The sequence below is a fragment of the Zootoca vivipara genome, chromosome 8 (genome assembly GCF_965207765.1).
Source record: "Zootoca vivipara chromosome 8, rZooViv2.hap1.1, whole genome shotgun sequence".
NCBI lineage: Eukaryota > Metazoa > Chordata > Lepidosauria > Squamata > Lacertidae > Zootoca > Zootoca vivipara.
Genome location: NC_142591.1, coordinates 86,656,983 through 86,681,013, shown reverse-complemented (window position 1 = coordinate 86,681,013; position 24,031 = coordinate 86,656,983). Strand labels below are relative to the sequence as shown.

Below are 24,031 nucleotides of genomic sequence, written 5' to 3'. Positions count from 1 at the left end.
TTCTGCTAGTAAGGCGGATGTCCCCCATCTTATATTTGTGTATTTGTAAGTGCAGAACTTGACATTTGTCCCTATTGAAATTCATTTTTGTTAGTCTGGGCCCAGTTCTCCAGTCTTCCAGGGAATTTGCTACCAAGGAGTGTGGTGGAGTCTCCTTCTTTGGAGGTCTTTAAGCAGAGGCTTGACAGGCATATGTCAAGAATGCTTTGATGGTGTTTCCTGCTTGGCAGGGGGTTGGACTGGATGGCCCTTGTGGTCCCTTCCAACTCTATGATTCTATCTTGAATCCTGATTCCGTCTTTTGCAGCATTAGCTACCCTCCCACTTTGATGACCCTTGGGGCCCCTTCCCCCCCCACACAAATCTGTGATCCATTGATCAAGAACCACCCTGTCGGGGAAAGGATAGGTTGCCGCCATGAATTAAAACTCCAGTTGGTGGATTCCTGTTTAGCCTGGGGACCTGGTTCTGCTTCAGATGTTTGGCATGCCGCTCAGGCAAGCCAAGTTGCGAATGGCAGTGCCACTAGGCAACACTACCAAGAGGTGCAAATTCTCCATCTCCCATGCCTGCAGTAGGCACCTCATGGGGCTAACCTGGCTCTCTGCTCAGAGATTAACAGCCAGGTGTTAATGGTTTGCCAACTGGCCCCTCCCCCCCTGCCCCTCTGCCCCTCCCCTCACAAACTCCTGCCCTGCAGGATCCCCATCTCCAGGCTGAGATTCCATCATCAGCATGATAAAGACATGAATGGGCTCCAAATCTTCTTCCTTCTTCAGGGCAGCAAGCTGTTTATCCTGGGAGCTGCTGGTCAGTTGACCAGCCCTTCAGGCTTCCCCAGGCCGCAGCAGCAGCAGCAATGTCTGCTATGTCCACTCCACACCAAAATCCTGAGAATGGCAGCCTGGAAAAAAGGGGACCGGCTTCCTGCCAGGACCCCACCCTGGGCAGGGAAGCGCTGGGGGCTGCCCAGGAGCCTGGGGGCAGGCAGGGCGAGGGTCCAGCCAAGGAGGCGGGCAGAAAGGTGAAGAGGAAGAAGAAGAACTACCACCGGCACCCCAAGCCCCCCTACACCTATTTGGCAATGATTGCTCTGGCCATCCAGACCTCTCCAAACCGGAAGCTCAAATTGTCCCAGGTAAGGTAAAAAGGGGGGGGCTCAAGGGGCTGCCAGCTGCCTAAAGTGGGGGGGGGGCATGCCTACAAAAGGAAAAAGCTGTTGATGTGGTTGATGATGATGATGATGATTTTTATTGCTTGTACCCAGCTCACCTGACTGGGTTGCCCCAGCCACTCTGGGCAGCTTCCAACAGAATTTACAGGATACTTCCAACTGTAAAAGCTGCCTTCAGATGTCCAGAGAAGGTCCTAAAATTGGTTCTCTCTTTGAGGCGACATGATAGAAGCGCAAAATTGCGCATGACGTGGGGGAAGAGGCTCAAGGAAAGTTGTTCTCCTTGTCTCATAACTTTAGCAGCATCCCAGGAAGCTGAATGCTGGGAGATTCAGGACAGGTCAAGGCAAGTCCTTCTTCAGGCAGCACAGAGTTAAACTGCGGGAGACAGAGATGACCATCAAGTCGGCTGGCTTTTAAAGAGGATTGGATAAATTCATGGAGGAAGAGAGGGCTACTAGACAGGATGGCTGGGCTCTGCCACCACAGCTGGAGGCAGTTACTGGAAGTTTCAGGGGAGAGAGGGCTCTTGTGCTCAGATCCTGCTTGTTGATTTCCCACAATGGTCATCAGGTTGGCTGCTGTGAGAACAGGATGCTGGAATAGGTGGGCTTTGGGCCTGATCCAGCAGGCTCTCCTTGTATTCTTCTGGGGTGGAGCCTCCCAATCCAACTGGAGTTTAATTCATCCCTCAAAGGCTGCAGAACAGGCGCCTTAACACAGTCATGGGGAATTACAGTTGCCACTATGATCATTCAGGATGGCGGGATTTCTTTGAAATTCTGACATGCCCTGGACCACTAGACTGGCTCCCTTGCCTTGCAGCCACCACTGCTTTCCTGGGTCTCTTGCAGGACAGTAAAAGCAAGGCATTGTATGTGTTACGGGAGTGCCTGACCCTCTTTCCAGGGCTTCTCATTCTGGTCCAAGTAATCAGGATTGCTCTCTATTTACCCATCAGAGATTGGTTTTACCCCATAGGCACCCATTCAACCACTTCAATCCAAAATCGCACCCTTTCCACATTTGTGGAAATTCAATTTTTTTAGCGTGGTGGCCCCGTACTTTGGAACTCCCTGCCTATTGATATCGGGCAGGGGGTTTCACTGTCAGCGCCTGATGGGAACATTTTTGTTTAGAGTTGTAGAGTTGGAAGAGATTTAATCCCATTTTTAATCTATTGTTTTAACTTTTCAGAAGTCTAAAATGGTTGTCAAATTTCCTTACTGGTGCTTTGAGGGGTTTTTTGTTTTTTGTTTTCTTCAATCAAGCGGTGTTTACCTTTTAGGAAATAAAATAAATATTCTAGAAGATCATCCTGGGGTCACACTAGGGCTAGGATTTCAAAGACCTGGGCTTCCCAGGTCCCCTCTTATCTGCCTAAGGACTGCTCCTTCCCAAACCAGTTAGCGAAATGCCTTGCTTCCAAGCCTTTATTATCTCTGAAATTGAGGGAATATTTGCTTCCAGATACCCATTTCTCCCCCCAGCTGTGCTAAGCTGCTTCAGCAAGATAAAAAAGCCCTCTGGGATATCTTAAGAATCTCCTCTCTCTCCCCCCCCTTCCAACACCTCTGCACTGAGAAGCCATCCTCACCCAACCCCCTTGATAGTATTTTTTTGGGGGGGAGATGTTTGGTTTTTGCACAATTCAGGGTGGAGGGAACTAAAAAGGGAGTAAAATAATTCAGGTTTTAATAATATAAAAATATTATTTATACATCACCATCCAAGGATCACAGGGTGGTTTACAATATAAAAACAGAAAAATACATAACATGGTAACAAATAAGAACAATACCCCCTCCCCCAGTTTAAAAGACCATAGTATAATTAGCCAGGGTAGTTTTTATCCATTCATGATAATTCTAATTTGGATTATATGGAGAACCTGGGGTAGAAAAAAAGTGTTATATCTATTATTGGTCATCCTCAGGCTAGACCCATTGGAATTAATGAGACTGAGTGATTTAGCTCCATTAATTTGAGTGGGTCCACTCTTGAGAAGAATTTCTCCCTCTCCCAGAAGCCTACAATTTGTGGTTCTTCCTGCAGTAGATTTTGGACGAAGCGGTGTACTTTTCCCACTCAGTGCAGGATTAATTTATGGAACTCCCTGCCACTAGATGTTGACGATGCTGGCTGAGAGTCTTTTGAAGGCGATGAGGGTGGGGGGTTATGCCTCTGAATTACAGCCACACAGACAGGTGTATTTCTGGGGAAAGACTAGTTTGGAGGAGCAAAGGCCATCCCTGGGGGAGCAAGGGGTTCATACAATCGACACGGGACCATAATACATTGTGAATGAAGAACAGAGCAGCATACAAAGTGAAGGGTGAAATTTAGAAATTGGAAAGGCAGTGGTGGTGCAATGGTTAGAGTGCTGGGCTAGGAAGTGGGATACCAGGGTCAGTGACGGAGCTTCAAGCTCGGGGGGGGGGGAGAGAGCAGGCGGGGCCTGGCACGTTGCCCGCAGGAGCGTGGTGCGTGTCCCGGGGGCGTGGCACAATGGCACCCCACCGGGATCGTGCCGCTGGGGGTGATGTGCTCCCCCCGCACCCCTGTTCCTCTGCCAGTGACCAGGGTTCAAATCCCCTTCACTTGGCCATGAAGCTCACTTGAATGTGGCCTCAAAGGCCAGTTACTGCTTCTCAGCCGAGCCTACCTCACAGGGCTGTTGTGGGGATTAAAGGAGGAGGGAGAGAACCACGTGGCCACCTTGAGGCCCTTAGAGGAAAGGTGGGCTCAAACACAAGAAATAAATATGTTGGAGAGGCACTCTGCACATCCTCAGAGGCCCTCAACCCAAGGGGTCGGGATTGGCCATTGCTTTTTTCTTCTTCAATATATATTTATTGGTTTTATAAACATTAAAGAAACATACAACAAACACAGGACAAAATGCAAAATGCAAAATACAAGATACAAAAAAAAACCCAATACATAATACAAAAATACATTAAAAAAGAAATACAAAATACAAAAACAATAATCTTATTCTAACTTTGATTCTAAACTTGTTGGGAAACAATCGGTTGAAAATGGAAAACATCTATGTGACTGTAAGGGAAAGATTTGGATTATTATGAACTCGGAGAGACGATTTGAACTTTAGAAAAAAGACGGCAGTGGACGGTTGCGAGGAATCCCCAATTTCTTGAAGCATGGGAACCCAAAAAAAATTTTTTTAGATAATTTGGCATAACATTCGGTTTGATTGATATATATGTGTATAATTTGAAATAATGAATGTGATATAATTGGTTTTAATTGGAAAATTAATAAAAATATATTTTAAAAAAAAAAGATTCTAAACTTGTTGACTTCTTTCTCTCTCAACTGCGTTTCAAAATATAACATCCTTAGTACTTTCCACATCTTATTCCATCCATTTTTAAAATTATCTAAACATCTCATAACTCTCATTAACCTGTCTAACATATACATATTATATCTCTTATTATATCTTAAAATTCTATTTTTCTATAACACTTTTATCTAAATATCACTATTATCTCAACCTTTATCTAAATCTTAATATACAATACGACCTTAACCAAATCTCTTCTGCAGCCTCCTTACACTTCCAAATCTTATATTCAACATTAATAATCTTTCAGTTGTTTCCTAAATAAACTTTAAATTTCTTCCAATCTTCCTCCACTGACTCTTCCCCCTGTTCAATGAGTCTTCCGGTCAGCTCAGCCAATTCCATAAATTCTATCAGCTTCAACTGCCAGTCGTCCACGGTAGGCAAATCTTCACTTTTCCAGTTTCTTGCTAATAAAATTCTCACTGTTGTTGTGGCATACAGAAAAAACGTAATATCTTTCTTTGGTAATTCTTCTCTAATTATCCCAAGTAAAAAAGCTTCTGGTTTCTTAACATAAGTGTTTTTCAACACTTTCTTCATTTCATTATAAATCTTTTCCCAAAAGCTCTTTACTTGGGGGCATGTCCACCACATATGGTAAAAGGTTCCTTTCACATTCTTACATTTCCAACATTTATTGTCCTTTTTATGATAAATCTTAGCTAGTTTTACCGGTGTAAGATACCACCTATACATCATCTTCATCATATTTTCTTTTAAAACATTACATGCGGTAAACTTCGTATTCTTCTTCCATAACCTTTCCCAATCTTCCACCATTATATTGTGCCCTACATCTTTTGCCCAATTGATCATTACAGATTTTGTCTGTTCATCCTTAGTATGCCACTCCAACAATAAATTTTACGTCTTGGGCTTGCCCATTGCTATTGGGAGTCAAGGACTCCGTCTTGGCAACTCTTTGTGGAAGGTCCCTCTGGAAATTTCTTCTGGCTCTTGCTTCTAGCCTTCAGAGTTAGGAGAACTGGGGGCGGGGGGGGGGGTTCATTGAGGGGGGGAAGCTTAGGGCCTGGATGGCAGAAGGATCAAGGTACAGTAATCCTTGCCACTGACCCAAGAAGCGTGTTATCTCCCCAGGCATCTGTGATCTGACCAGACTCATTCATTCCTCCTACCGTATGTAGTGTAAATATCTTCCCCACCCCATCCATGGGTCAGAGATCAGTCAAACCAGATGAGGATTAGCACCAGCAGGGTGCAAATTGCTTTGGTGGAGGGGAGAGGAATGTTGCACCCCACAGGAGTGGGGGGGGGGTTGGAATAATGCAGCATCACAGGAACTTCCCTCTCCAACCCCTCTCAATTGCCAGGGAGCCACTCCCCAGGCAGGAGAGGGGCATCAAAATATGGCCAATCTGGCTCAGGCTGCACACTTACCAGAGAGTAAGTCCCGCTCAATTTAGTGCAGACATCACAAGGGTAAAATCCAAACTTCAGGAGGAAAGAAACTTTATCGATTCAGTGGCACCTTGGTTCTCAAACGCCTTGGTTCCCACATGCCGAAAACCCAGAAGTGTGAGGGATTATGAGGAACGGCTTAGGGAGCTGGGTATGTTTAGCCTGGAGAAGAGAAGGTTAAGGGGTGATATGATAGCCATGTTCAAATATATAAAAGGATGTCATATAGAGGAGGGAGAAAGGTTGTTTTCTGCTGCTCCAGAGAAGCGGACACGGAGCAATGGATTCAAACTACAAGAAAGAAGATTCCACCTAAACATTAGGAAGAACTTCCTGACAGTAAGAGCTGTTCGGCAGTGGAATTTGCTGCCAAGGAGTGTGGTGGAGTCTCCTTCTTTGGAGGTCTTTAAGCAGAGGCTTGACGGCCATCTGTCAGGAATGCTTTGATGGTGTTTCCTGCTTGGCAGGGGGTTGGACTGGATGGCCCTTGTGGTCTCTTCCAACTCTATGATTCTATGATTCTATTAATGTTTTTTTCGGAAGCTGAATGTCCAATACGGTTGTTGGCTATTGTTTCCAGGGCACCTGCACCAATCAGAAGCTGCGCCTTTGTTTTCGAACATTTCAAAAGTCAAAAGGACTTCTGGAAAGGTTTAGGTTTGGCACTTTTGTTTTTGCTATTTTGCGTTTTTGTTTTTGAGGCTTTTTTGGTTAATTTGTTTTTCTGACTGCGGGATTATCATTTTTATCATCTACAATTCTGTCTTGTTTATTTTATAGCGCAGTACATTGATTCTTGCTTTCATTTTATGGACCAGTGGTCTTGTTAGAAAGTAACATTCATGTTAAATGGCTGTTTTAGGGGTTGTTTTTAAAAGTCTGGAACGGATTAATCCATTTTGCATTACTTTCTATGGGAAAGCGCGCCTGGGTTTTGGAACACTTTGGTTTTGGAACGGACCTCCGGATCGGATCAAGTTTGAGAACCAAGGGACCACTGTAAATAGAATCATAGAGTTGGAAAGGCGCCTGAGATCAGCGTCTTCAAGACACTGGAGGATGTACTGTGCATTCCAAACTCTTTCCATTTCATTTTATTTTTTGGAAAAAGAAAAAAAAACCCAAAACCCACATATTTTTTATACCAAGGTCAGAAATCCTGCAAGGTTTTCCATTTGGGGGCAACTGAGGTTCTGGCAGCCACAAACATCCATGCCAAGCATTCCTGAGAGCTGAAACCTTTCAGCTGATCACCCCCGAGGATGAAGTTGGAATGGGGTGAATAAGGTTTGGGTCGCTTCATGTCCAGAATTTGAATCCCTGTGCGTAGTCCCACCATAGCTGGAAAAGAGTGCCTCTTTTTCTGCAGCCCCTCCAACACTTTGAGAAGACTGTGTGGTCAGGTGGGCTATTGGCAGTGGTTTGTGGTGCCATGGAATAATAATAATAATAATAATAATAATAATAATAATAATAATAATAAATAACAATAATTTATTATTTATACCCCGCCCATCTGGCTGGGTTTCCCCAGCCACTCTGGGCGGCTTCCAACAGAAAAATAAAACACAGTGATCTATTAAACATTAAAAGCCTCCCTAAACAGGGCTGCCTTCAGATGTCTTCTAAAAGTCTGGTAGGTGTTTTCCTCTCTGACATCTGTTGGGAGGGCGTTCCACAGGGCGGGCGCCACCACCAAGAAGGCCCTCTGCCTAGTTCCCTGCAACTTGGCTTCTCGCAACGAGGGAACCGCCAGAAGGCCCTCGGTGCTGGACCTCAGTGTCCGGGCAGAATGATGGAGGTGCAGACGCTCCTTCAGGTATACTGGACCGAGGCCATTTAGGGCTTTAAAGGTCAGCACCAACACTTTGAATTGTGCTCGAAAACGTACTGGGAGCCAATGTAGGTCTTTCAGGACCAGTGTTAATGTGGTCTCGGCGGCCGCTCCCAGTCACCACTCTAGCTGCCGCATTCTGGATTAATTGTAGTTTCCGGGTCACCTTCAAAGGTAGCCCCATGTAGAGCGCATTGCAGTAGTCCACACACTCACATAAGCTTTTCAAACTTAAAACGCATCACAGTGTCCAGTCTTTCCTCCAAAGAGCTTGGCGGTGACATACAGGATACAGGTGTGTCCCCCGCCCTCCCTCTCGTATCCCCACAACATTTGGAAATCTGAGTTGTTCCATCTTAGCGTGTTACTCAGTGGAGCAGAAGGAGCAGAAAGAGGATATAGCGATTAATGATAAGTTAACATGTGCCATTAAGGCAGGCATGTCCAAAGTCCATTTCGGGGGCTTAATCTGGACCCCCCAGTTGGTTTAATCCAGCCCCTGTGGCAGTTTTTTTTATTCCCTGGGGGGAAATCGCAAAAAAAGCTGAACAACTTAAATCCTAAAGAAAGCTCCACAACTTCGGCCCTCGCGCATGTTCACTTCATCAAATCTGGCCCTCTTTGAAAAAAGTTTGGGCACCCCTGAGAAATGATTTTGAGGAGATATGGAGGGTGTTTGTACTGTTAAAACAGAAAGGGGTCAAACCATGGCAAGAGGTGTTGAGATTCTGGGAGGCTGGAGAGTTACAATGGAATGGTCTCGGTGGTGGGGTGCACATTTTTATTCTTATTTATTTATGATTATTACTTTGTCAAAATAAAATATATATTTTTAAAAAGGAGCAAAAAGCTAGCTCTGGACTGCATTTGAATTTTGCCAGCTTTTGCTACCTGGGAAAAAGAGCAGTTATGCTGGAGGAGTGCAGTTGTCAAAAAGGTCAGACAAGCTCTTGGTGCCGGATTTACGTAAAAGCTAAACAAGCAGTAGCTTAGGGCCCCACTCTTTTGGGGCCCCCCCAAAAAAAAAAATTAAAGGAAAAAACAACCTGGATGTATTGTATTTCAGTTCAACGATTGCTTTGATAAAATACATATTTTCTTATGTGCAAATGGCTTGAGATACCTATGAGGTCCATAAATTACCATATAGCATCTATTCAACACAACAACAAAAACAGTGACAATTTGTTGTTGGCAAAGGACAGCTGTACATACCGGTAGAAAGGGCCCCATTACCTTCAGTAGCTTAGGGCCTCGTGAAACCTCAATCCGGCCCTGATGGCTAGGCAGAACTGCGGCCCTCAAGATTATTATGGGATGGGCAAGGTTTTTAAACATTGGAAGGCAACATTGGATCTCAACCTGGGAGAAAGGCAAGATACAGTTTCCATTTCCTGTTCCAGGCATTCCTCTACCGCTATCCCAGAAAAGAAATGAAGAGACTCATAGAATTGTCGGGTTGGAAGGGACCCCCAACGGTCATCTAGCCCAGCCCCCTGTGTTGCCGGAAACGTTTAATTACTAGAAGCTTCTGTTTCTGGCAGTTAGAGGCAGATACAGCTGCTTTATAGCAATGCTCGAAACAGGGTGGTGGTGCTGGGCTCCCTAATTTGGGGGTCGATTGTGAGGCCTTTCACTTACAGTTCATGGCCATGCAGACCTGGGGTCTCAGTCGGGAAAGTTCCCTTTTTGTTAAGGGCACTTCCTTTTCTGCCCCTCTCTATGCAGAAAAGCACACCAAACTGAGAACTCTTCCCTGCAAGCCTGCAAGGGGGGGGGGCACCAGTAAGGCAGTCTTCTCTCTTGACATTTTGGGACCATCCAGGTTTTCTCACAGAGGAGCCAGGTCAATGTCTCACCTGGTTCAAGGTGGTCTCCAAAGCTCCAGGAGAAGGGGCTGCCCCTCCCTCCCTCCCCCCCACTTTAAGAGAAGCCTCCTTTGGACAGCTGGAAGGGAGGCTAAGAAGTACAGCTTCTCTTATTTACAACTTGATGAGAAATATGAATCATAGTAGAGGTGGAAGGGGTCCAATCCCCTACAGTGCAAATCTGGTACAGGTCTGAAGGGAACTTGGCGGTTTCTCAGCTTCAATTAGTGTTGGCTGGAAATACGCAGAGAGTCTATGCTAGAATTAGCCCACTGTTGCCATATCATCCCTGGGGAGTCTCTCACTTTACAGTTGCAGAGGCTGCCCAGAAGGGGGCATCCTGTTCCATCTCTCGTGGGAAATGCAATTAAACCAACTACAGTGGAACCTCAGTTTATGAACACCTCGGTTTACGAATTTTCGGTTTACGAACGCTGCGGACCCATCTGGAACGGATTAATTCACTTTCCATTACTTTCAATGGGAAAGTTCGCTTCAGTTTATGAACGCTTCAGTTTATGAACAGACTTCCGGAACCAATTACACCCATGCTTCGGGTTAAGTACGCTTCAGTTTAAGTACTCCGCAAACCATCTGGAACAGATTAATCCACTTTCCATTACTTTCAATGGGAAAGTTCGCGTCAGTTTATGAATGCTTCAGTTTATGAACAGACTTCCGGAACCAATTGTGTTCATAAACCGAGGTACCACCCAGGTGGCGCTGTGGGTTAAAACCACTGAGCCTAGGGCTTGCTGATCAGAAGGTCGGCAGTTCGAATCCCTGTGACGGGGTGAGCTCACGTTGCTTGGTCCCAGCTTCTGCCAACCTAGCAGTTCGAAAGCACGTCAAAATGCAAGTAGATAAATAGGAACCGCTACAGCGGGAAGGTAAACGGCGTTTCCGTGTGCTGCTCTGGTTTGCCAGAAGCGGCTTTGTCATGCTGGCCACATGACCTGGAAACTATACGCCAGCTCCCTCGGCCAATAATGCGAGATGAGCGCGCAACCCCAGAGTCGGTCACGACTGGACCTAATGGTCAGGGGTCCCTTTACCTTTACCACTGTACATTATTTCCCATGAACCGGAGCACGCCAGGCACTCCTTTCTTGCACTGGATAGGTTTGATCTTCTTGCAGTCCATGGGACTCTCAAGAGTCTCCTCCAGCACCAGAATTCAAAAGCATCAATTCTTCGGCGATCAGCCTTCTTTATGGTCCAGCTCTCACTTCCATACATCACTACTGGGAAAACCATAGCTTTAACTATACGGACCTTTGTAGGCAAGGTGACGTCTCTGCTTTTTAAGATGCTGTCTAGGTTTGTCTTTGCTTGCAGAGTCGGCAGCCCCTCACCCTTTTCCAACCTCCCCCCCTCCTCTCATTGGGAGTCCTTTGGGCAGCCCCTGCTGCCACCCTTGGTCTCTGAGCTGCTCCCTCCCAAAAAGAGAGGTGATTCCTCAGCTGCCCCACAGGGCAGAAGATGCCCCCAGCCTTAGTGGCCCAACGGAGACTGGCCAAAGGTAAATGCGAGGCCAGCACCTTACCTTGGGTGGCAGCAATGGCAGGATCAGGGCTGCTGTAACAAACAGCTGTGCAAGTCTTGGGGAGTCATTAGAAGCGGGAGGGAAGGAAAGGAAATAGGGACAGAGGACACCCCTGACCATTCAATGCACCCCAGGGTGCCACAGCACACTGGTTGAAAACCTCTGACTTAGGTTATCATGCAGATGACAAAACCTTGATGGCAGAAAGTGAGGAGGAATTAAAGAACCTTTTAATGAGGGTGAAAGAGGAGAGCGCAAAATATGGTCTGAAGCTCAACATCAAAAAAACCAAGATCATGGCCACTGGTCCCATCAGCTCCTGGCAAATACCGTAGAAGGGGAAGAAATGGAGGCAGTGAGAGATTTTACTTTCTTGGGCTCCTTGATCACTGCAGATGGTGACAGCAGTCACGAAATTAAAAGACGCCTGCTTCTTGGGAGAAAAGCAATGACAAACCTAGACAGCATCTTAAAAAGCAGAAACATCACCTTGCTTACAAAGGTCCGTATAGTTAAATCATAGAATCATAGAGTTGGAAGAGACCACAAGGGCCATCCAGTCCAACCCCCTGCCAAGCAGGAAAAGCTATGGTTAAAGCTATGGTTTTCCCAGTAGTGATGTATGGAAGTGAGAGCTGGACCATCAAGAAGGCTGATCGCTGAAGAATTGATGCTTTTGAATTATGGTGCTGGAGGAGACTCTTGAGAGTCCCATGGACTGCAAGAAGATCAAACCTCTCCATTCTGAAGGAAATCAGCCCTGAGTGCTCACTGGAAGGACAGATCCTGAAGCTGAGGCTCCAAGACTTTGGTCACCTCATGAGAAGAGAAGACTCCCTGGAAAAGACCCTGATGTTGGGAAAGATGGAGGGCACTAGGAGAAGAGGACGACAGAGGACGAGATGGTTGGACAGTGTTCTCGAAGCTACCAACATGAGTTTGACCAAACTGCGGGAGGCAGTTCAAGACAGGAGTGCCTGGCATGCTCTGGTCCATGGGGTCACGAAGAGTCGGACACGACTAAACGACTAAACAACAGGTTATCATAGAATTGCATAATCAGAAAGGATCGCGAGGATCATCTAGTCCAGGGGTCAGAAACCTTTTTCAGCCCTGGGCCGGTCCACCGTCCCTCAGTCCATGTGGGGATCGGACTATATGGGGAGGGGGAAAATGAACGAATTCCTATGCCCCACAAATAACCAAGATGCATTTTAAATAAAAGCACACATTCTACTCATGTGAAAACACACTGGTTCCCGGACCCTGCAGTCTTCAGCACCTTGCCCTCAGGTGGGAGCTCACCTGTTCTATTCAAAAGGTTGCTTTGAGCAATCAAAGGCAGGAAATGCAAATCCTGGATTAACCTCCGAGCAGGATATGTCTCTTTAACCAACATTAAAAGAGCTATCTATGGTGGGGCGGGGAGAATTCTCCAGGTCATCCCTTTTAGAAACCCTTTATCAGTTCGTCATCCTATTTCCTGATAACTTCTAGGTTGGTTCATATTGAAAGACTTATCTAGAACACCAAATGCAATAAAGTACACTATAAGAATAACATAAATATGTAAACCAATATTATAAATATAATCATTGCAGCTCATTAATACTACTTTAATTTGAATGAATTATAGCAGTAAATATGTGATCTATAGTTTTTTCTTCATGAAGTTGATAAATAAGGTCGTATTGCTTTTTCTAGCCATCCCATAACTGAATGTGCTCTGTAACCTTTGACATTTCTGCAATATTCCAACCATGTTTTCACTGTTAATGTCATGCTAACATTCCCCTTTGTGGCAATTGAAACTTCTGTAGCTGTTGAGAGCTTCATACTAGCTCATAAATATTTTTTTTCTCACTTCATCATTCAGATAACTTGATAAAACCACGAGAGTGCAGTGGTTTTATAACCTAATATTAAATAGAATGCATACCGGTAGTTATAATGCATAGTTAACAATTTTTTCCCAAAACAAGTTAATTGAGAAATTAGAAATCTGCTGTATTTTGAGTATACCCCCAGCTGCATTCTAAATCGCCTGTCTGGAGTCAAATACCACATACTTAATATGTAACATTTAATAATATTTAATAATGATTTCCTCTTATCTTTTGACAGATGGTTTTGAACCAGACTTTTTGCAAATATAAAATGCCGTATCTGATCCAATATATGCTTGGGCCAGCCATTTCCCCCCGCAGGAATCTTATTTATTTGGCTTATTCCCCACCTTTGCTCCAAGGAGCTCAAAGCAGCCTATCTTACCCTCTCCTCACAACAACCCTGCGAGGCAGGTAAGGCTTGGAGATGGTGGCTAGCCCAAGGTCACCTGGCCAGCTCCGTGGCAGAGCTCTGGTCAGTCCAGCAGGTGGCGCTGCCTCCCAGCTTCTGGCCTCCTCCCCTCTAGAAGGAGATTGCAGAATCCTGGAATCCAGAGCCGGCCTTTCTTAATCTGTTCTCCCCAAGAGTCAATGCATTGCCTGCGTTTCTACGGGACACTGTCGGGGATCGGTGCCCGCTGACCCCCAAAGGGTCCTTTCACGTTTGCTTCCTGGTCTTTCAGATCATCCACGAGATCGGCACCCTCTTCCCCTTCTTCAAGGAAGGCTACCAGGGATGGAAGGACTCGATCCGCCACAATTTGTCCTCCAACGACTGCTTCTACCAGGTGAGGCGGGGGCTCAAGGGAGGGAGGGTTTGGGCCTGAAGGGGACCCTGCGCTTCAAGAGGGGCCAGCATATGACAGCATAATCACATAGCATAAGCTAATTGTATATTATCATAGAATCATAGAATGGTTGAGATAGAAGGGAGCCTGAGGGTCATCTAGTCCAGCCCCCTGCAATGCGGGGATTTATCACCCACAACCCTGAGATTAAGAGTCTCATGCTCTACCAGCGGAGCTTCCTTATATTGCTTTATTCCTATGGGGGTTTCACTACTTTTTAGCTGTTATTGCCTGGCTAGCTCACTTGATTAGAGCGTGGTGCTGATGATGCCAAGGTTGCAGGTTCGATTCCCCTTATGGGGCAGCTGCATCTTCTTGCCTTGCAGGGGGTTGGACTGAATGACCCTCAGGGTCCCTGGAAACTCTGGGTCTGGGAAATCTTGGTGTGGAGCTCTTTCTGCCACCCAGGGGTTAGGTGGAAGGTCCGTGGTCCTTTGAGATGCTCACATGCTCTTTTTTAAAAAAAAATATATATATACATTTATTTATTTGGTTTTTCAGATTAAAATCTTAGTCACATACCCAATATACAACACAGAAACAAGATTCCAAAGAATCTCCTGGACTTCTTTCCTCCCCTTTGTGGGCCCTACTGTTACCATAATCGTTTCCTCCTGCATTTTTTATAATCATCCTGCTCAGCAGGGGGTTGGACTGGATGGCCCTTGTGGTCTCTTCCAACTCTATGATTCTATGATTCTACCTCTCCATTGTGTCCAAAATTCACTATTAAACCTCAAGTGTTTTTCCAACCCTACTAACGATTTTAACTGTTGCCAATGGTTTTTAAGACAAATTATAAATTCCCCCCCCCCCATTCCTTATTAAAATTTTGGTCTTCCTGATTTCTGATTCTGCCGGTCATTTTAGCCACTTTGGCATAACCCAGCCACTCGATCTGCCATTTGAGAGGCAGGCGCACGCACTCATCCATCCCTCCCCTCTCCCACAGGTGCTGAAGGACCCCTCCAACCCCAAGGCCAAAGGGAATTTCTGGAGCGTGGACCTGAACCGCATCCCCCCAGATGCCCTCAAACTGCAGAATACGCCCGTCTCCCGCCAGGAAGAGCGGGCATTCGTGGCTGACCTGGCCCCCTATGTCTACCACAACTGGCCGCTCAACAGTGGACCCCAGGCCCCCCAGAACACCCCCGCCCCTGAGGACACGAGGGAATTCTTGGCCAGCGAAGGGGCCCCACAGAACAGTCCCTTCAGCATCGACTCCCTGCTCAGCCACTTCCAGGATGTGGGCCTTAGCGGGAAGCCTAGGGCAGCCCCCGAGCTCCAGCACAGCCCCTCCGCCGCCCTAGACACTTGGGGTTCCGTCCCCATCTACCAGGTCTGCGCAGGGCCTCCGGTTCTGCCCTGGCGGCCCCCGAGCCACCTGCCGGCCCTCCGCTCCTTCTCCTCCTCCAGCAGCCTCTCCTCCCTGGGGTCCCTGTCCCCCGACAGAAGGCAGGCCAGGCGGCCGAGGCTCAAGAAGGGGCATGCGCCCCACAGCTTGGCCAAGCGCCCCCGGGTCCTCCAGGACCCCGAGAGCAGCAGCTCCGACTCTGAGGATGCCCCGCGGGCCGGCGGGCTGCACTTGGAACAGCTGCCCACCTCGTACACCAAGTGCGTGGCCCCCAATGTGGTGGCTCCCCCCAGCCACACGCCACCCTTCTCCGCCTTTGCCGCCGTCCCAGGCCTGCCGATTTACAACCCCCTGCCCTTCGCAAGCCCCCCGCAGTACTGGGAGCTGCTCCCCAGGCCCCCCGCCACCCTGGCCCATCCCTCGGGGCTCTCGCTCGACCTGGACCAAGCCATGCCTCCCAACAAGACCGTGTTTGACGCCTGGATGACCCAGCCGACGGACATCATGTTCCCAGTTGCGGGCGGGGCGGGGCCTCTACTGCGGAGCGTGGTGGTGGCCCCCTACCAGCCCTGCCAGCAGCCGAGAGAAGCACTGCTACCCCCAAACCACTTGCCTTTCTGAAAAGAAAGCTGGACTTTGAGAGATTAGCCGAGAAGCATTATCTCCAACACCCAGCATTCGAAACTGCAGATGTTCCGGAGCTCGCCGGAGAAATCGTTTGGGCCAGAAATCCCAGTCTCCGTCCATTAGGAGCCACCTTGGCCAGCTTTTTTTGGTTCGTCAGCTACAGCCATTCCGGGACAGCCATAGTCCATGCCCTGGCTGCTCATTTGTCTTAATTTACAAAGCCCTCAACAACTTTGATCCCGGGGGTTCAGCTAGATGACCCTCGGGGTCCCTTACTGCCAGGCTCCTTCTGTTTCAGCCTGAACTTTTTCTGTGCCGTCAAGCTCACACAGGCCCTTAAGAAAACCTATTTGCATAATAGTAAGGTGATGGTCTCTGATTTAAAAATTTTAAAGTTTCAATTTTTTTAAAAAAAAAATGTATATTGTTGTAAACTGCTCTTTTAAAAAATGATATAGCAGGATATAAATATTTTTATAAATAAATACAAATTCACTCCGCAGCAAACTCTAGTGTTGTGGTGGAACTCTAGTGTTGTGGAGGGCTGGGGGAGGGATAATAAACTCAGGCTAAATCCTGCCAAGGCTTTAGCACAGGGGGCAGCCAACTTTTTTAGCAGGGAGCTGGTCTACCGTCCCTCAGACCTTGTGGGGGGCCGGACTATATTGGTGGGTGTGGGTGTGTGTGGGTGTGAACAAATTCCTATGCCCCACAAATAACTCAGAGATGCATTTTAAATAAAAGGACACATTCTACTCATGTGAAAACACACTGATTTCCAGACAGTCAGTGGGCCAGATTTAGAATGTGATTGGGCCAGATCCGGCTCCCCGGGCCTTAGTTTGCCTACCGTGCCTTAGCATATTCTGTTTGGCAATCCCTCGTAGCCGAGTAAGATTGTCTTCCATAAACACGATTTTAGCAATGAGTTGTAAGTGACTGTGGAGGCCAATTCTGGATCCACAGATCCTTTCACAGTGGGGACATTGGTTTCCGGGTGGGAGTCGATCACAGTGTGCCTTCCTCTTAGCACGTTTCACCCTTGCGTCCTGAGTTCGAGTGTCTTCAAAGCCCATGACACCTTTGGTAAAGGCTGTTTTCCAATTGGAGCGCTCGCAGGCCAGTGTTTCCCAATTGTTGGTGTTTATACTACATTTTTAAAAAAATTGCCTTGAGAGAGTCTTTAAACCTCTTGTTGACCACCAGCATTACGCTTTCCATTTTTAAGTTTGAAATAGAGCAGTTGCTTTGGAAGACGATCATCAGGCATCCGCACAACATGACCAGTCCAACAAAGTTGATATTGAAGAATTGTTGCTATCGGTAGCCTTTGATGGCCTCATTCTCCTCCAGGAGTTTGTCTCACCCGCTCTCTGTTTTGTGTGCTCTCTCGGAGGGAGAACGCAGCTATTACAAGGCCAGGAACCCTGAAAGCTATCTTAATATGCCGCTCAAAACAAAAATTAAAAAAATTCCTTTCAGTAGCACCTTAGAGACCAACTAAGTTTGTCATAGGTATGAGCGAGCATGTGCATGCACACTTCTCTAAGGTGCTACCGGAAGGATTTTTTTGTTTTGACTATGTCAGACCAACACGGCTACCTACCTGACCTGTAATGGAGGAGGGAGAAAGATTGTTTTCTGCTGCTCCAGAGAAGCGGACATGGAGCAATGGATTCAAACTACAAGAAAGAAGATTCCACCTAAACATTAGGAAGAACTTCCTGACAGTAAGAGCTGTTCGGCAGTGGAATTTGCTACCAAGGAGTGTGGTGGAGTCTCCTTCTTTGGAGGTCTTTAAGCAGAGGCTTGACAGGCATATGTCAGGAATGCTTTGATGGTGTTTCCTGCTTGGCAGGGGGTTGGACTGGATGACCTTTGTGGTCTCTTCCAACTCCATGATTCTATGATTCTATAATATGCCTCTGCATGTCAGCTCCTAGGAATTGCAGGAGGGGATAAAGCCCTTCCACTCAGGTTTTGGTTGCGGACTTCCCAAATGGAACAGTCTCCTTCCTTGGAGGTTTTTGGGTGCCTTAGCTGAGATTCCCTGGGGTCTCTTCCAATGCCATGAATCAATAGTTGACCACAGGGAGAAAAGGATGTTGGTCCAGATTCTTAGGAGGGGGTTCTGCTGGGTACTTGTCCTTAAGATCAGCCTCTCCACCTGAGGGTTGGGGAAGTGGTCAATGTGAGACTCAGGTTTTTTAAAGGGATCCCAGGAAAAGATGGGAGATTACTGACCATTAGCTTAACATCTGTTCCAGGTCAACCCATTGAAGCCCCTGTGAATTCTCTTTTAAAGCAGTCTAGGTTGTTGGTCATCCCTGCATATACAAAGCTCCAGGAGAGCATCTGCCCGCAACAATTAAGAGTTCCTTATTTCTACAGCTGCTCACTATTGCTGTAGAGATGGGAAAGCTCTGGGCTGAGGGCCTCCTTTGGTCCAGCTGAACAACTGATTGCATTATTAAGAGATCCTGAAGGAAGATTTTAATCTTGGAGAACAAATGGCTACTATCACTTCAGTGCCAATTCTTCCTTTAATCTTTTGCAAAAAGAAGGAATGTTTGGGTGGGAATTGCAAAAACCAAATTGGTTCATGGGCCCTCTCTCTCTTGTTGTTGTTTAGTCGTTTAGTCGTGTCCGACTCTTTGTGACTCTCTCTCTAGCTACTGGTTATTTCCATCATCTTTTACATGCCCTTTTAATAATAATAATAATAATAATAATTTTTTATTTGTACCCCGCCCATCTGGCTGAGTCTCCCCAGCCACTCTGGGCGGCTTCCAATCGAACATCAAAACAATACAGAAATAGCACAATTACAAAAGTCACAAACAGTACATAAACCACATCAAAAAATACACAACCGAATGGAAAACAATTTTAACCTTGTTATGGAGAATCTTTTTGTAAACCTATGTTCCCAAACCACTAGAGAGCTTTTTAAAAACACAACAACCAAGCGGTATATGAATTTTGTTAAATACATAAAATAAACAGGGAGGAATCCTGAATCTCCCTGGACACACACACACCCCCATAAGGCTTCAGTTCCCCTACAACCTTTTCTCCATAGGAGAGTCATTCTATCCCCTTGATAATTTTGGTGGCCCTTTCCTAAACGTTTTCCAACTCTAGAACAACCTTTTTGCACGAGGGGACCAAAATGCACAGTATTCCAAAATGCAGCCACACCATAATTTGCAAAACAGCGTTGTGATATCAGCAATTTTATTTCTGATCCCTTTCCTGTGTTTCTTTTTTCGTGGCCAACACACCTTGGGGAAACATCTTCATGGAGCTATGACCCCCCCCCCCCCGGGCCAGGTCTTGTTCCCAGTCTGTCACACTGCTAGTTCAGACCCCATGAGCACATACAATTAAGATGGTCCCTCGAGACAGAGGGATGTCAAGAAGAAACAAGCGAACATCAGAACCAGTCTCTCAAAAAAGGATCCTGCTCCTTGCCAGCATAAATGTGGTGCGTTTCAATCCATTTCCCCAGGGTTTTGCGCTTCTGTGGTCCTGTTCCTGTAAAGAACAACCTCCTTATCAGCAATAAACCTGCCCTTAAAGATCTGTAGGGAGGGGCCTGATTCTAGGCAGAGGCTGTTCCTCACTTATCAACTTAAATGAATGGCATCTTGATCTCTCCGATAGCTCAGATATCTGATAACTCAGCTCCTTAACAGAATTCTGCACTGGTAAACTCTGCCCTAGGCAGAGCCCAGATCCATGGCCAGTGCAGGATTAAAAAGGTAAAGGGACCCCTGACCATTAGGTCCAGTCCTGACCGACTCTGGGGTTTCCGGCGCTCATCTCGCTCTATTGGCCAAGGGAGCCGGCGTACAGCTTCTAGGTCATGTGGCCAGCATGACAAAGCCGCTTCTGGCAAACCGGAGCAGCGCATGGAAACGCCGTTTACCTTTCCGCCGAAGCGGTACCTATTTATCTACTTGCACTTTGATGTGCCGAACAATGGAAGCTCACCTCTTCGGGGGGATTTGAACCGCTGACCTTCTGATCGGCAAGCCCTAGGCTCTGTGGTTTAACCCACAGCGCCACCTGGGTCCCAGTGCCAGATTTACATATAAGCTAAACAAGCTATAGCTTAGGGCCCCACTCTCTTGGGGGGCCCCAAAAGACTTTAAAAGGGGGGATGATGATGTACATTTCCAAAATATAAGATAAAAAAACAAATCAAATAAAACCTGCATACAGCAACAGTGTTTTGTGCTGTGAAGGCTCCTATGATGTAAGTCACGGGGCCCCGCCTGCTAGCCTGCTCTGTCAAATATCACTGGTTTATTCATTTCTATATATAGGGTGCCTACATTCTGCATGGACTGGTTGCATGACAACATGTGCAAATGGCTTGAGATACCTGTTAGGTCCATAAATTACCGTATTCAACACAAAAAACAGTGACAATTTGTTGTTGACAAAGGACAGCTGGACATAGAAAGGGCCCCATTACCTTCAGGAGCTTAGGGCCTCATCCTTCCTCAATCCGGCCCTATCCATGGCCCACAGAGCTCAGCCTCCCCAGGGTTTCAGGAAACGATCTCTGCAGCCCGGCCTGGAGACACTTCTAGGGATTGCTCCTGCGACCTTCTGCCACTGTGGCCTTTCCCAAGCAGAATAAAAACACGCAGCACCGGCAAAAATGGAACAGGGTTTCAAGCAAAAGCTCTTGCAATCTAGTTCACTTCTTCGGAAAGGAGATCTTATTCACCCTCCTCCTCCTTCTTTGGCCATCACTTGTAGCCCGGTAGGATTGTCTTCCATAAACACGGTTTTAACAAGCATTTTGGCACCCAAGTGGTCATCTAGTCCAACCCCCTGCAACACACTTATTTTATTTATACCAGCCCTCTCCAACCAGGCGCCCTCCAGCTGTTTTGGACTCCCGTGTCCATCAGTTCCCTCCCACACATTCCTAGGACCGCATGGTAGTTCAGAACAGATGGAGGGCGCCAGGTTGGAGGAAGCTGTGTCAGATGATGAGACCTCCCCCCCCCCAAAGGAAGCCTGTAACCCAGGCATCCCCAGACTTCGGTCCTCCAGATGTTTTGGACTACAATTCCCATCTTCCCCGACCACTGGTCCTGTTAGCTAGGGATCATGGGTGTTGGAGGCCAAAACATCTGGAGGGCCGCAGTGTGGGGATGCCTGCTGTAACCTGTAGCGGCTTTTTGGCAGCAACCTGGTGACAAATCTCAACCACCTGAGGGCATGCCTGAAAAAGGAGAGGTTTCCTTTTGAATTTGAATCTATTGCAAACAACAGAAAGGACCAAACATTCAGTAAAGAAATAAGGCAGAATGAGGCAGTGTGGGACCAGTTTCCTTAAAATCTCCTTGCACCATCTTTTCCCATGCGGCTGCCTCAATCTGCAGAATTGTCCCTGTCACACTTAGTGCAGGATGCTGCAGCATAATTGCTGACAGAGTCTCCCTCCCACCCTAGGTAGGTGATCTTGTGCCCCTGGCAGAACCCTCCAGATTGCGCCCCCCAGCCAAGGACAAATTAGCTCTTTCTGCCTCTCCTTGGTTGGACAGTGTTCTCGAAGCCACCAACATGAGTCTGACCAAACTGCGGGAGGCAGTGGAAGACAGGAGTGCCTGGTGTGCTCTGGTCCATGGGGTCACGAAGAGTCGGACACGACTCAACGACTGAACAACAAAAACTATTTCTGGGTTAGCGGAGTCTGTAACCTGAAGCGTCTGTAACCTGAGGTACCACTGTACTCTTTCCAGCTTAAAATTACTAAAAATTACTAAAAGCATTTTTGTTTAGGTAAGCCAATCAGACATGGAGAATCATAGAATAGTAGAGTTGGAAGAGACCACAAGGGCCTGTTGGGGTTAAAAGCAAAATCAGCAGAAACTGGTTGAGAAACTTACACATAGAGACCAAGACTTAAACAAATGCTTGGTTTAATGGAGAAAGGAAAAATTACAAAAATTAAATTAGGCTTACACAGAATACCCGCACAACCAAACCACCCACCAAGAGCACACTGGGAAAACGCCCAGCACAGAGGCAACACACAACACCCCTGATATACCCTGCATCATCAGCTTCACAGCAACACCTGTAGAGCTGCTCCACAGCTGCAGAGCCCCAGTCATTAAATCTTTCCTGACTCTTAAAGGTACAGTGAAACAATAATGACACTTTTACACAATCATTCAACATATCCCCTGCAGTTCATTATTGTGAAACAGAGACAAACTTTGTACATGTCTTTCATGCGCAACTTTTGGAAGTGCTTTAGTAAAGATGTCTGCAACTTGTCTGTCACCGGGGACATATTCAAAAACAATTGTTTTGTCAGCAATCAAATTCTTTACAAATTGTAAACGTAATCTCAACACTCTAGTGCGCTGTGTGTTGGTTTCTGAGCACAGGATAGCAAGTCCACTCTGGGAATCGAGATAAACTTTTACTGGGAGTGATGCTGGCATCTTTAAGTCTTCAAATATTTGTAAATACCACTCTATATCACGAATGGCCTGAGTACAGGCATATAACTCACTTTCAGTTGAAGAAAGACAATTAATCCTTTGATTCTGTGCTTTCCATTCAAAAGGACACCCATTATAAAAATAAACCATACCAGATGTACCTTTGTAATTATTTTGCTCTACAGCATGAGATGCATCACAATATATTTCAAAACCTTTGTCAATAGATGGTGTAAATTCCAATCTGTAACGTTTTGTGTGTTTGAGGTACATCACCACTCTCTTAAGAGCATTGAAGCATTGGGTAGTGCTGTAAAAGTAAAACCACATACCATAGGCGTTTCTTTCCCATTTGCATTCTTTAAACATAACATTTCAACAAGATCATCTATTTTTGCATTTTGATGAATCAAATAAGAACCATTTTTGCCTTCTTCAATTTGCATGGATATATAGTTTTTAGCTTTGCCTAATTCTACCACATCAAATTTTTCTTGTAACAGTGACACTATCTGTGTATATTCATGTTTAGTTTTTGTAGAAATTAGTAAATCATCTACAAACACACATAATTTGGTCACAGAATTTCCATTTTCTTTTGTAAATACACAGTTATCTGCCTTGCCTTGTGTAAAGCCAAAATTCAGCAATTCCTTCACTAAAGTCTGATGCCAGTTTTTACCACTCTGATGCAAACCATAAAGAGATTTATTTAGTTTGCACACTACTCCTTTTGTGGAGATTACGCCATCAGGAACACGCATAAAAATTTGTTCTTCTAAATCTGCAAACAAATAGGCAGTTTTTATATCTACATGATAGACAGAATGTCCACGCTGGGATGCATCTTTTAACAAAAGCTTAACAGATTCATATTTTACGCTCGGTGAGTAACACAAATCATAGTCTTCACCTGGGATTTGCTGGAAACCTCTGGCTACTAACCTAGCCTTGTACCTTACAACTTCGTTTTTATCATTCATTTTCACTTTATAAACCCATTTTGAATCAATAACTCTCATGTCTGGGGTTTGTGGTACAAGAGACCAAGTGTTATGCTCTTTTAAAGAAGCTATTTCAGCATCCATAGCTTTGTACCAATTTACAGCTTCATGCAAAGGTAATTTTTGAACATCGTTGTAGCATTTTGGCTCAAAAACTACTTTATTGGCATACACAGTGTATAACTGCTCTTTTGAAAACCGTCTTGGTTCCTGTCTCTTTCTGTCTGAACGTCTTAGTCCTGAAGAAGAGCTAGGCCCTTCAGAATCAGTAGAACTATTTGGACTTCTAGCTTCAGACTGTAAATTGCTATCATCAGACTGATGAGACTCTTGTGGGCTTTTCTTACTTTCAGAAAACTCAGAAGAACTTAACCTTTCTTTAGGTGTCTGTGTCTTTAAATTTTCAAACAAATCACCAGACACAACAGGCTTTTCGTCTTCAGATTCACTAGTATCCCCTGCTCCAGCTTCTTCCTCTTCTACTTCTACTTCCTCCTCATCAGCATTATCTAAACCATCACTATCTTGAAAAATAGCAACTCTATTCCAATTTACAGTTTCAATCATGCTTCTGGTAATATGAAATTTGCCAGTTGCTGGTACATAAACTCTGTACGCCCCC

The 24,031-nt window shown here is 46.0% G+C and overlaps 1 protein-coding gene across 1 annotated transcript; it reads left to right on the top strand.

The window, feature by feature from the left end:
* The first annotated feature begins 859 nt into the window (after nucleotides 1-859).
* On the top strand, nucleotides 860-16,013 carry LOC118089694 (forkhead box protein H1). The gene is made up of 3 exons (XM_035124462.3): nucleotides 860-1,138; nucleotides 13,784-13,888; nucleotides 14,901-16,013. The coding sequence occupies exons 1-3, from the start codon at nucleotides 860-862 to the stop codon at nucleotides 15,921-15,923; spliced, it is 1,407 nt and encodes a 468-aa protein (XP_034980353.3). The 3' UTR covers nucleotides 15,924-16,013.
* Nucleotides 16,014-24,031: the final 8,018 nt, after the last annotated feature.